This window comes from Rhinoraja longicauda, chromosome 2 (genome assembly GCF_053455715.1).
Source record: "Rhinoraja longicauda isolate Sanriku21f chromosome 2, sRhiLon1.1, whole genome shotgun sequence".
NCBI classification, from domain to species: Eukaryota; Metazoa; Chordata; class Chondrichthyes; order Rajiformes; family Arhynchobatidae; genus Rhinoraja; species Rhinoraja longicauda.
The window spans coordinates 50,003,090-50,017,165 of NC_135954.1; the positions used below are offsets into that span (position 1 = coordinate 50,003,090).

Sequence of the window (14,076 nt, forward strand, 5' to 3'; positions counted from 1 at the left end):
TGTGTTTTAATAGTAATTCAAATGCTGAAAAATATAAAGAAACTTTACCTGAATAGAGATTTTGAAACTTCAATTGAAAGAGACTTTCATTCGTTAATTTTAGATGTTTACCAAACCAATCAATCTGGCACAGGCCTTCCAAACTAGAAGGAAAAGAAATAACATACAAAGGAGTCAGAAGGGAATATATACAAGAAGGGGAATGGTGACATAAAATTATCAGTATCATGCGAATAAATTCACTGACAGCAAATGTACACTTTTCCAGGAGAATTCCACAAATGGTACTTTCAGCTCAACATCATTAAAATATTTAGTGACTAATAAGAAAAATAAAAGTGCCCAACAAAACATCCTTTTTAAAGGCAATCTTTTTCAATTAAGTGCAATGTCTGGTACAACAATGCATGCATACAAAATCATACCAGTCTGTAACCTCAGTCCCAAAAAGGTACAGAAAACTCTTTCAAAGCTTCCCCTTCCACACAGTAAACTCATGCAAACCATTAACTATCCACATACAGAACATTATTCTCAGTTAACTTCCTATATACATAATAATAGAAAGAAAGAAAAATAGTTATATAATTCAAACATAAATTTACTCAGTCTCTATGATTTCTCAACTATCACAGTCTAACCTCTGTGGATATTGATAATACCACCAGATCATTCCTTCAGATAGAATTCATACACAAAACAATGGCAGTTTTTACATTAATGTAACTTTCTCTACAGTTACAAGTATATATATATATATATATATATATATATTTATTCACAAAATGCTGGAGTAACTCAGCAGGTCAGGCAGCATGACCTGCTGAGTTACTCCAGCATTTTGTGAATAAATCGATTTGTACCAGCATCTGCAGTTATTTTCTTATATATATATATATATTGTACCAAACATTTTCTAAACATCAACTGTTAATATTAAATTTAATTTTGTCCAATAACACAAACCAACTAAATATGATAGCTACAATGATACATTGGATTTAGTACATTACTCAATCACAATCATTTCCACAATGAACTCCTGCAGATACTGGCACCTTCCTTTTTCTTGCGATATCTTTTGAAATCAAGAAGTCATCTACTCTGGATTCTATGTAATGCTCACAATTCTACCGTGCCTCTCTTGCCATAGGTTCACCACGTTGTATTGACAGACTGACATTGCTAAATCGATAACTGCTGGGACATCCCCCATAGAATTTTCCAAACTTTTGAACACTTCTCAAGAATCCTTCTGAACTCTTCACCACCCTATTTACCTGTGACACCACCTTCAGGGAACTACATACATGTACTCTTGGATCCCTCTGTTTCTGCAACACTCCCCAGGGCCCTACCGTTCACTGTGACGTTCTTGCCCTTATTTGACTTCCCAAAATCCAACATTTCACACTTATCTGAATTGAACTCATTTGCTGTAGTCCAAACAGACTATGTCTATGACCCTGCCCTAGCCAACCTTCTTGGTTGCTTCCTCAAAAAAATCAATCAAATTTGTGGGATACAATCTCCCACAATAACACCATGCAGACTATCACTAATCAAAGGTCCAAAAGGTTCAAAGGTCTTTTATTGTCACGTGTACCAATTAAGGTTCAGTGATATTCGATTTACCATACAGTAATGCTAAAAAAAAGCAACAAGACATACAATTACATAAAAGTTAACATAAACATCCACCACAGCGGCTCCCCCGCATTCCTCACTGTGATGGAAGGCAATAAAGTCTAATCTTCTTCCCTCTTTATTCTCCCACAGTCGGGGCATTCGAACCATCCGCAGTCGGGGCGATCGAAGCTCCCGCGTCGGCGCGGTCGATGCTCTTGCGGCTTGGGGCTCCCGAAGTCGGTCCCTAAACAGGGACTGCGAGCTCCACAATGTTAAAGTCCACAGGCTCCCATGGTTGGAGCTTTCGAGGTCGATCCCTGACAGGGACCGCGAGCTCCACGATGTTAAGTCTTGCAGGCTCCCGTGGTTGGAGCTCCTGAAGTCGGTCCCCAGCAGAGGTCAGCTCCTCGATGTTAGGTTGCAGTGCGGATGGAGATACGATACGGAAAATAATTGCATCTCCGTCGACGTAAGAAATTTTAAAAAAGTATCCCACAACCCCCCCACCCCCCACATAAAAGAAACTAAAGAACACTAAAACATACATTTAACACATACTAAAAAACAACAAAGGAAAAGGATGAGGCAGACTGTTGGTGAGGCCACCATTACGGGCGCCATCCGGTGGTCGCCATGTCAACCCCAATTCTTCCAAATGCACATTTATCAGTGCACGTCGCTCAGAATCCTCTCCAGAAACATACCTACCACAGATGTTAGGCTCACTGTGAATGGCTCACTTGTAACCATCTATTGCCTTTCCGCTGTCTGGTTAGCATGCAAGAAAAGCCTTTCACTGTACCTTGGTACAGGTGACAATAAACTAAAACTAAACACTGGTCTATAATGCCCAGCTTTTTCTTTGCAGCCCTTCTTAAATAGAAGCATAACGTTAGCCACTTTCAGTCTTCTCATGGCTAATGCTTTTTCTTATATCTCAGCCAGAGTTCCTGCAGTTTCTTCTCTAGCTTCCCTCAGGGTCCTTGGATATACCTGATCGTGCCCCAGAGATTTTAGGAAATCCAGCATCTCCTCCACTGTAAAACGGATTATTCTCAGGCTATCCTTTGACCTTTCCGTCTGTGGCTGTCTGCATTGTTCGACTGAGGAACAACTTGCACATTGCATCTTTCTGACTCAATATTAGACACTAATACCTAGGGTAGCTCTCTCTTAATTTCAGTCTCTAATTTCACGGTGCTGTCTAACTTCTGTTCCCCCAATCTAGAACCTTTCTTTATAAACTGCAAACCCTTTTATTCTCCGAGGGAATTTACCTCTTTTATTCTCGCTGGAGTTTACATCCCCCCTCCCCAAGCCTGCGTACTCCAGGGACAAACGCAACTCGCTGACCAGGTATTGAGGGTAGAGAGTGACTTCCCGTACTCCATGGTCATTGTTTTGGGGGACTTTAACAAGGCTAACCTCAGTCATGAGCTCCCAAAGTACAGACTTCATGTTACCTGCCCCACCAGAGGGGAGAGAACACTTGATCACTGCTACTCTTCAATCAAGAACGCATATCGCTCTGTTCCCCGGGCGGCTCTGGGTCTCTCTGATCATTGTTTAGTTCACATTATTCTGACCTCCAGGCAGAAACTAAAATCTGCCAAGCCTGTGGTCAGAACAACGAAAAGATGGACAAGCGAGAACATTGAAAAACTACAGTCCTCCTTTGATGCACTGATTGGAATGTGTTCAGGGAAGTAACCACAAGCCTCGATGAGTACACAGACACTGTGACATCCTATGTCAGCTTTTGCGAGGACAGTTGTGCTCCCACTAAGAGCCGGATCTGGTTCAACAACAACAAGCCCTGGTTCACAGCAGAACTCAGACAGCTCTGCCAGTCAAAAGATGAGGCCTACCGGAACGGGGATGCAGACCTCTACAGGCAGGCCAAGTATACGCTGAGAAAAGGAATCAGAGCTGCCAAGGAAAGGTACTCTGAGAAGCTGAGGAGTAAGTTCTCAGCTAATGACTCGTTTTCATTTTGGAAGGGCTTGCAAGAAATCACCAACTTCAAGAGGAAAACCCCCCACTCCTTGGACGATCGTCAGCTGACCAACGACCTGAACAAGTTCTACTGCAGGTTCGAGAAACAGAAACATAACCCCTGGGACCGCCTCCCCTCAAGACCCCCCCCCCCCCCCCAAATCACCACTTCACACCTACTCACACCCTGACTCCATTCTGCAAAGACTGGACCCTTCCCCACACACTCTTCCACAATCACCACTTCACCCCTACTCACAGACTGACTTCAGACTGCAAAGATTGGGCCCACCCCTCTGCAATCATCACTTAACACCTACTCACAGCCTGACTTCGTTCTGTAAAGACTGCCCCCTTCTCTCCCCCCTACCCCCGCCCCCCCCCGCCCCCCACCCCTCTGCAATCACCACTTCACACCCACTTACAGCCTGACTCCAGTCTGCAAAGACTGGGCACTCGTCCACTACCCACTCCCTCCTTGCTGCCCAACATCAGTCTGGCCACTTCTCCCTCCCCAACAATAGAAATTGAGGAGACAGAAAATCCAGAAATCTCCAGGACCGGGCAATGTTTCCCCCTCTACCCTCAAGCTCTGTGCCGAACAACTGGCACTGGTCTACACAGACATTTTCAACCAGTCCCTGCAAACCTGCACTGTCCCTGCCTGCTTCAAAATCTCTACTATTGTCCCTGTACCCAAAAGACAAGGATCACTCATCTTAATGACTACAGGCCTGTCGCACTGACCTCTGTAGTCATGAAGACCTTTGAAAGACTTGTGCTGCCCCAGCAAAAAAAACCATCACAAACCCCCTGCTGGACCCTCTGCAGTTTGCATACCAGGCCAATAGATCAATGGATGATGCACTCAATCTAGGCCTGCACTTCATCCTCCAGCACCTAGACCGCAAGGGGACATATGCAAGGATTTTGTTTGTGGACTTCAGCTCTGCATTTAACAGAGCTACTATACTCCAAACTCTCCCAGTTCACTGTGCCTGAACCCCTCTGTCAGTGGATCATCAACTTCCTGACAGACAGGAAGCAGCATGTGAGGCTGCGAAAGCATATCTCGGACCCGCAGACCCTCAGCGAAAGAGCACCGCAAGGCTGCGTACTCTCCCCTTTCCTGTACTCTCTCTACACCAATGACTGCACCTCCACAGACTCCTCTGTCAAGCTTCTCAAGTTTGTGGATGACACAACGCTGATTGGAATGATCCAGGATGGGGAGGAATGTGCCTACAGACAGGAAGTGACACAGCTGGCGTCCTTGTGTCATCACAATAACCTGGAGCGCAATGCTCTTAAGACAGTGGAACTGATTGTAGACTTTAGAAGAGCACCCCTCTCCCCTCTCCCCACTCACCATCAACAACACCACAGTCACATCTGTGGAGTCATTTAAGTTCCTTGGAACCGTCATCTCCTTGGAACCGTCATCTCGGCTTGTTTATCAACTCACGTCCACCACCACCATTATGGGTCTTCTTGTAATATGTTTAGTTTAGTTTAGAGATACAGCGTGGAAACAGACACTTTAGCCCACTGAGTCCATGTCACCCATCAATCACCCATCCACTCTAGTTTTTCGTAATCCCACTTTCGCATCCACTCCCTACACAATTTTAGGTATTGGAAACCTACCACCTGCCCCACTGTTCTGCCCAGAAAAAAAAGTATAATTGTTGTAAATTTGATAAGCAAACAAAGAAAATATTAAGCATTAAGAGCATAAAAACATTAAAAAAGAGTTGCTCAGAGCTGTCCCGCTACATTTCCAAGTAATTTATTTCAGAATGGCATCAGTGAATCTCTGCGAGCAGGTCCTCTCCAGTAAGTCAACGAGGGACAGTAGTCAAGCATGAGACTCAAATTGTTGGCATTTTACATTCATACTCAATTTTCCACATGACTGTTTAGAATCCATCCCCTTCATTCAATTTAATATTGTGAAAAATAAAACCCATTTGGTTTGCGAGTGCCTTACAGTAATATGCAAGATAAATTGTAAAAAGTGCATCTGCTAGAACTGCAATGACTTTGTTAAACCTCCCATAAAGATTCCTCATCCTGTGCCTGGTTTGCAGCTGCAGGTCAGCTCAATAACAAGTAAGAGAAACATGCAGAGCCATCTGATTATAAGTGAAATTATGCATTATGCAGGTTGAATGACTTTGCACAAATTCTAACGATCACAACTTACATATGAAACTTACCTTTCAAACAGTTGCTCAATCGATGATTGCTTCAATTCACATTGGCAGTTGTAGTTTTTCATTGTATTATTCACTGCCTCGTGTGTTTGCTTTACAGCAATTTGTATTTGCCTTTGGAAATTGATAAAGTTCACACAGCCTTCCGGGACTGGAGCAGACAATACTTCTTGTACAGCCTACATAAAAGATATTCGGGTATTCAAGCAAAATTAGTACCAATAATACTGACATATACAAGTAATTCAATCCAGATTATCATCACAATAACAGATACAATAATCTTAAAATTACCAGTGCTAAAAAAGCATTAGTTACACTCCGACATTAAAAAAAGACACTAAAGAAGGAAACACAATTTCATACCTTGATATATTCAGAGACAAGGAACTGCAGATGCTGGTTTACCAAGGAAAGAGACAAAATGCTGGAGTAACTCAGCTGGTCATGCAGCGTCCTTGGAGAACATTAGGTGACATTTAGGGTCAGGACCCTTCTTCAATTCTTCAGTCTGAAGAAGGGTCGTGACCCGAAACTTCACCTATCCATGTGCTCCATGGATGCTGCCTGACCTGCTGAGTTACTTCACAATTTTGTGTATTTCATTTCTTGATAATAGTCTTAATAAACCCTACTTTCAGTATATTTTCACTGTTTTTGCCAAATTACATCCTCAGAAGATATGCGGGTCAGTACTAATATGACATTTACATGCCTGGTAAGGATTTTCATAATCAAATAGAAAAAAACAGATTACAAAATAATTTAATTCATTTAGATACTGATTTGTCCATCCAGAAAGTAGCTAGAATAAACTATCATATTTTTTATTAAATAAGGAATTACATGGAGTTTGATAGAAATGTAATTATAGGAATTACCACTTATCATTGTCAGAATGCAAACTAGTTTCAAGTTGCATGTGTGTTTGTCAGCTTTAGAGAAGCTAAACTTTACATTGATATTTAAATTTGGTTTCTAGAATGCAACTGGAATTTTAATGTAATAATTATTCTCTGGGAATCAAATAAATCAAGGAAACCTGGCAGTAAAATGGAGGACTATTCATGCACTTCCTGTATTAAAGGAAAGGAGGTTAATTTTCCCACCTTCCATCCAGATATCTCAAGGAAGTCTTAGCCTTCTGCTCTGCCACGTGCAGTCTCCTCTGCCTCCAACCCCCACCCAGCGCTCTCGTCACAGACTACATCTCCTCCAACCCAGGTCTGACCTCCCTTCACTCCACAAAAACACCTCTTGGATCTCAAACCCCAAACTCTATTCCTAACTCCTTGTAATGGCCAATTTCTCACAAACTCACAACCCCAATTTCTCACTCCCTATCTCCTCTGGTTGTCAGGGGCATTCACAGAGTGCCATCTGACTGCCATCCAGTTTGGCCTGTTGTTAGGGAGGAAACTATTGAAAGTCAAATCAACTTTCAATGTATAATAATCATTAACTAAAAAAAATAGTTACCAGATTAAATAATTACCACATTTGATTACTTGTGGCATTTGAAACACTTAATTCATTTGTTCCATGTTACTTTCCTGTTTAAAACATATTTTAAAATTATACATAGCAAATATTTATATTTGTCTTTCACATCACCTACAGTATTCCTATCACATTTTTTTAACAAATTTATATTGTTACTTTTCTTTTGGTTAATAAATATTTTTAGTAGCTGAAACAGCTCTCAACTGTATTATACATATGGGTGTTTCCGTAAATTCAGCAGTCAGTTATAAAATTTCCAGGTTATTTTTTAACGTAATATTCCCATTTTTTCAAATCCTGTATTTTAAGTAGTATAGATCATGGTGTATAGCCAAAATAATGAGATGAAGCAAAAATAAATAAATCTGTTTTTACAAAGAAAAATATCATATATGACCCTGAGTTTTCTTGCCTTTTTTTGGGCGAGGGTGTCTGAAGTTGTGAGACCCGAAACACCCGATGACCCCAGGTCACATCACTGAGGATGCGTCCCAGCGCATCCAGAAGATGTATCTTGCACACACATTGTGACACTTTTCGAGCAGGATTTCATTCCAATCATTAGGCTAATTTATCCCAGAAAGATTACATTAATTTTGCAATTAAATAAGCTCTATATAAGCCAAATTCTGATTATGCTTATGACTTTTATCATTACTACCCGATTAGATGGTTTTCCGATGCCCCAAGTTTTCGCAGGTGAGTCGCAGTGTCCATTTGGTCACGAGTGAAATGTGTGAATTAAAAACAGAGTAACCGTTTTTATATTTATTGTTTATATTTTGTGTTTAAGCTTTCCATTGAAATATTTAATAATGAATAGAACTTAAAATCAGGAAATAAAAATCTAGTTTGCTCACCTGTTTTAGCTATGTCTCATTCTGTAATCCCTCACGTTTTTTGATGTGGTCAATGCTATAACGTTTTTTTTGCGTTTTTTTTTTATTCAAACAATGCAGTTGTAATGACCCTGACCTGAACTATAGGCCTCGTGGTGGGTTACGTGCCGACATTTTGCAAGGGAACTTAGAAATTAGTATAAGAGACAGTGTCCCAGTAGTCACATTGTGGGTACGCTGTGCTCTGAATACCACTGTGTTCACTTTTTTTTGCTTGGAATCATTGGTTAGTAAAAATCTTTTTGCAGTTTTTCGTTCTTTTCTTATAAATGTTGCTTTTTGTTTACTATAGAAATGGTTAAATTCCGTTAAATTTTCATTGCTTGTTGCTATGGTGTTGTAAAATGTGTGCACTGTAGCGAAGGCAATCGTAAGTGATCAGGTCCCAGATAATGCCATGTCTCGTTGAAAGTATGCTCCTGTCTACACAGATGTTTTGGGTTCCGGGCAAATTTCGAGTAAATTAATCCTATATTCTTTATCATTTATGTATATTAAAATTATATGTATAAATAAATTAAAATTCTTGTGTTTTTTTCAAAATTTGACCACAAATTAGCTCAAAAGGATCCTTAATGCTGTGGTATTTTGTTATAATTTAATAACTTTCAAATTTGGCCACCCATGTCACAGGTTGGTGCCCTTATGTACAGAAACACCCATATATAAGATGGACATTATGAAAATCGCATACAGTGGAATATAGTGCAATGAATGTTCCAAGTCACAACTGCGCAGAAATAATCCCTAACATCATTTTTTAAATATAAATGGATGTGGTCAGTAAATTAAGCAAGTTTCCCTGTAATTGCAATATTTCTAGTAACAGTTTTTCACTGAACTAATTTGCTGAAATATTCTAACACTTACTTCACCCTAAATGTGTAAAGGCATAACCTTTGACTGGACTATTTTCAGCTTTCTTAGTTTAAATTTTTCTTAAAACAATTTCTAAGAAAATGTTATTTTATCCTTCAAGGATCCAAGCCATAAATAAATAAGGCAAAAAATAAATGTGACTTATAATGTGGTGACTAACCTTATTAACTTCAGCAATTAAAGTGTATAACTCAGTCATTATATGGATTTCATGACTTCCAAACTCCTTATGACAGCCTTTCTGTATACAGATGACATCATTAACAAAGTACCTTTTTTCTGTAAAAGAATTAACCTGAATGAAGGCAACATTACACTTGTTTTCTTACGAATTGTTGTGTATAAATAGCAATTCCAGACATCCACAGCTGGACCTTTTTGCAGTAGATCAATTTGAACCAATAAAAGAAAAGTGAAAAGTACAGATGATTTCAAAAGTAATTATTGTCGAGATGTGGATTTTACTAAAAAACAGGCCTGCAGTGCTTGCCGTAAATAATTCATTGCAATTTTCTAGAATGAATAATGCAGCAAATGTTACAGTTATATTGATACTTTTTTTCTAAAATCAAAAGCTGATTTTTGTCTTGAAGATATATGAACATATGAAGATGAGAAAATGATGGACAGGAAAAAGTATTTTAGTGTGTCCAACATGCCCATAACTTGAAAGGAATAAGATCAAGAGTTAAGAGAGTCCTATAACTAAGTTATAGGAAAGATGTTGTCAAGCTGGGAAGGGTACAGAGAAGATTTACGAGGATGGTGCCAGGACACGAGGGTCTGAGCTATAGGGAGAGATTGAGCAGGCTAGGACTTTATTTCTTAGAGTGCAGGAGGATGAGGGGCAATCTTATAGAGATGTATAAAATAATGAGAGGAATAGATTGGGTAGATGCACAGAGTCTCTTGCCCGGAGTAGGGGAATTGAGAACCAGAGGACATAGGCTTAGGGTGAAGGGGAAAAGATTTAATAGGAATCTGAGGGGTAAGTTTTTCACTCAAAGGGTGCTGGGTGTATGGAGCGAGCTGCCAGTGGAGATAGTTGAGGTAGGGACTATCGCAACGTTTAAGAAACAATTAGACAGATATATGGATAGGACATATTTAGAGGGAAATGGGCCAAATGCAGGCAGATGTCACTAGTGTAAATGGGACATGTTGGCCAGTGTGGGCAAGTTGGGCTGAAGGGCCTGTTTCCATGTTGTATCACTCTATGACTCTAAGAGAATCAAGTCTTTTATTGTCATTTGTACTGAAATGAACAATACAATTCTTAGTTGCAACAGCAAAACTGATTTGGTGCTTCACAATCCAACAATTTATTGCAGCACTTTACATAATAAATACTACAAACAAGGAACATTTTTCAATTGTATGTTTTCAGATAATGTTAACTATATACATTCCTAATCTGGTAATGCATATAACATATCCATTTATATTTATATTTATATTTTTTACTCATATTTTTATAAATATATAACTATCCCCTGCTATAACAATTTACATTTTGTCATATGATGACTTGGTATAAAACTTGCAGAAAATTATAATGATACTTTACCCAAAAAGAGGTTGAGCAGCTTTAACTGCAGGAGATCCGGAATCTGTAATGTCAAGTATTTGCCAAACCATTCAAACTGACACATAGCCTCCAAACTGTTCAGAAAAGAAATAGCAAAGCAGTCAGCAAGGGATATCCCTTCATCATTGTATAACATGGAAAATAAATGGGGAAATCACATTATCAGTAGGAAGCTGGTTATCACTCTAACAATTGACAGAGGCGTCAAGGGCTTTCCATAAATGGTGCTGCACCTTAAACACGCTGCAACACGCTGGCCAAATAAAATTAAAAGAAAAAAAACAACATCCATTAACAATTCCAAACAGATGTTCTTCTTCTTCTTAGACGGTCCCTTGAAATCCAGTTCTGCGGGTTCTGAGATGAACTGATGAGGTCACTGTGGGACCCACTGACTCTACCACTGATGGAGCAGCTGCTGCCTGACAGGAAGGGTGAATGGGTAATTTGTCAGGTGATGTGGTTCCTTCCACAGTTTATACTAGCTTCTGAGTGCTCCTGGTGCATGGATTTGTGACATCCTGAATGCTTCTTTTCAAATTTCAGCAGTTATAGGCCAGGGATTCCATGGTGTCAGTGGGAATAATGCATTTATTCAAGGAGATTTTGGTCACATCCTTGAATCTGTTCCACTTTCTCCCATGGTAATCACTTCCACGAACGGGCTCAGCACTGAGTGTCAGTTTTGAGAACCCAATGTCAGGAAGGTGAGTGAGATGACCTGCCCTGGTGCCAAACTGGCGACCCTGCCTACTGTCTCAATGTACTACTGTTATACACATACTGTATGTGAGATGCTTTTCTAATATGTATAGTGATACTTGTACTGAACTGTATACAAAAATGAATTTCACTGTGCCTCGGTACATGAGACAAATAAAGTACCATACCACTGACTGAATATAATCAGTGTCTCAATGTGGAAAATGCTGTCAGAGAATGTTGATATTAGTTTGCTTACTCTGCCAGTGGATTTCGAGAATTTTTCATATACAGTATTATCTCCCCTGTAGGCAACCCTTTAATGGCAAAAGCCATATTGCACAGTAGGCAGGTTTGGTGGAGAACCTTTGTTTTACAGGTGTTGAAGGTGAGAGCAACACTCTTGTATGTTTCTGTAAACTTGTTCATAATGACTTGAAGCTTGGCGACCAATTATCTGCCCACTGCAACTCAACAACTGTGGTTCTGGTGTGGAGGTGATAAAAATTGAACAGTTTCCCATTAGCCTGGTAGATGAGCTCCAATCCAGCAGGAAACCTTTTGGACATTAGGTGCAGTATTGCTGCGAGGAAGAATTAGAAAAGTGTTTGGTTTCCACTAGGATTGGCTCTTTGGTACCTTAGTCAGGATCATGGCTTGCAAACCATGGCAAAGCAAATATAATGTAGAGTCAAACCTTGACGAGCAACCAAATTTGAGGAGAGTGTTCCACAATCCTTCTTGGCTAATGAAATTAAGAGCATGAGTGATATTATATAAGACCGCATACTACTCCTTGTTGACACAAAGAACTGCAAATGCTGGTTTACTAGAGAAGAGAACAAATAACTGGAGTAACTCAGCAGGTCAAACAGCATCTCTGGAGGACATGGATAGATGACGTGATTCCTGCCTGTAACCAGATATTTGAACGTTCTCACACTATTAAATACCAAGAAATCAAATTGGACTAAACCTTATCTACCATCAGCATTTGGAAGACTTCCAGGCCAGGTTCAGTAACAAAGGAACTCATATCTATTGCCTTTCGAACTCCAACTGGAGTGGAAATGTGTTGAAAACTCACACTACTTTTGGCATATGCCAGTTTGGTGCATGCTCCAAATCAGCTGATCAATTGAGCTGTTGGCCTGGGAGTGGATTCTGACACTGTTTTCCTCATCCTGCCACTCCATTTGAAGGATTCTATAGAGAAAACATTGTTGTGGCTTCTCCTTTGCTTTAAGTTGCCCATTGTAAGTTGTCCATAATTCCAAAATACAAAGGAAGACAGAGGTAAATACTCCTTGGTAGACCATGTGTTTAGTGCCTGTTTTGAGGTTCTGTTTTTTAAATATTCTTTTCTCTAGTTGCCTGAAAGAAGTGCTGGTGGATTGCAAACAGTGTTAGATTTTACCATTGATGCATGGCTCTGTTGTATTTAAATGCGCGAAGTATAAAAAATAAAGTGGATGAGCTTGAGGCTCAGTTAGACATTGGCAAGAATGATGTTGTGGGAATTACAGAGACATGGCTACAAGAGGACCAGGGCTGGGAACTGAATATTCAGGGGTACACAACGTATAGAAAAGACAGAAAGATGGGCATAGGGGGTGGGGTCGCTCTGTTGGTAAGGAATGATATTCACTCCCTTGCAAGGAGTGACATAGAATCAGGAGATATAGAATCAGTATGGATAGAAATGAGGAATTGTAAGGGTAAAACGACCCTAATGGGAGTCATCTACAGGCCCCCAAACAGTAGCCTCGCCATAGGGTGCAAGTTGAATCTAGCTAAAATTGGCATGTCGCAAATGTAATGCTACGGTGGTTATGGGAGATTTCAACATGCAGGTAGACTGGGAAAATCAGGTTCGTACTGGACCCCAGGAAAGGGAGTTTGTGGAGTGCCTCCAAGATGGATTCTTAGAATAGCTTGTACTGGAGTCTACCAGGGAGAAGGCAATTCTGGATTTAGTGTCGTGTAATGAACCTGATCTGATAAGGGAACTCAAGGTAAAAGAGCCATAAGGAGGCAATGATCATAATATGATAAGTTTTACTCTACAAATTGAGACGGAGAAGTGTCAGTATTACAGTATAGCAAAGGGGATTATAGAGGCATGAGGCAGGAGCTGGCCAGAATTGACTGGAAGGAGGCGGTGGAACAGCAATGCAGGTATTCCTGGGAATAATGCAGAAGTTGCAGAACCAATTTATCCCAAAGAGGAGGAAAGATTCTAAGGGGAGTAAGCTGACAAGGGACGTCAAGGACAGCATAAAAATAAAAGAGAAGAAGTATAACATAGCAAAGAAGAGTGGGAAGCCAGAGGATTGGGACACTTAAAGAGTAACAGAAGATAACTAAAAAGGCAATACGGGGAAAAAAGATGAGGTATGAGGGTAAACTAGCCAATGATATAAAGGAGGATAGTAAAAGCTTTTTTAGGTATGTGAAGAGGAAAAAAATAGTCAAGGCAAATGTGGGTCCCTTGAAGACAGAAGCAGGGGAATTTATTATGGGGAACAAGGAAATGGCAGACGAGTTGAACCGGTACTTTGGATCTGTCTTCACTAAGGAAGATACAAACAATCTCCCAGATGTTCTAGTGGCCAAAGATCCTAGGGTGACAGAGGAACTGAAGGAAATTCACATTAGGCAGGAA

General features: G+C 40.2%; 1 protein-coding gene across 1 annotated transcript in view; it reads right to left on the reverse strand.

Annotated features, from left to right (window-relative positions):
- Positions 1–14,076, reverse strand: part of LOC144609539 (uncharacterized) — a 233,413-nt gene that overhangs the window by 130,238 nt on the left and 89,099 nt on the right. The window contains exons 18-21 of the mRNA XM_078428046.1: positions 10,689–10,783; positions 9,282–9,400; positions 5,844–6,019; positions 49–143 (exon numbers count right to left, since the gene is read on the reverse strand). Of these exons, the coding sequence (XP_078284172.1) occupies positions 49–143; positions 5,844–6,019; positions 9,282–9,400; positions 10,689–10,783 (485 nt within the window). The remainder of the gene's footprint in view (positions 1–48; positions 144–5,843; positions 6,020–9,281; positions 9,401–10,688; positions 10,784–14,076) is intronic.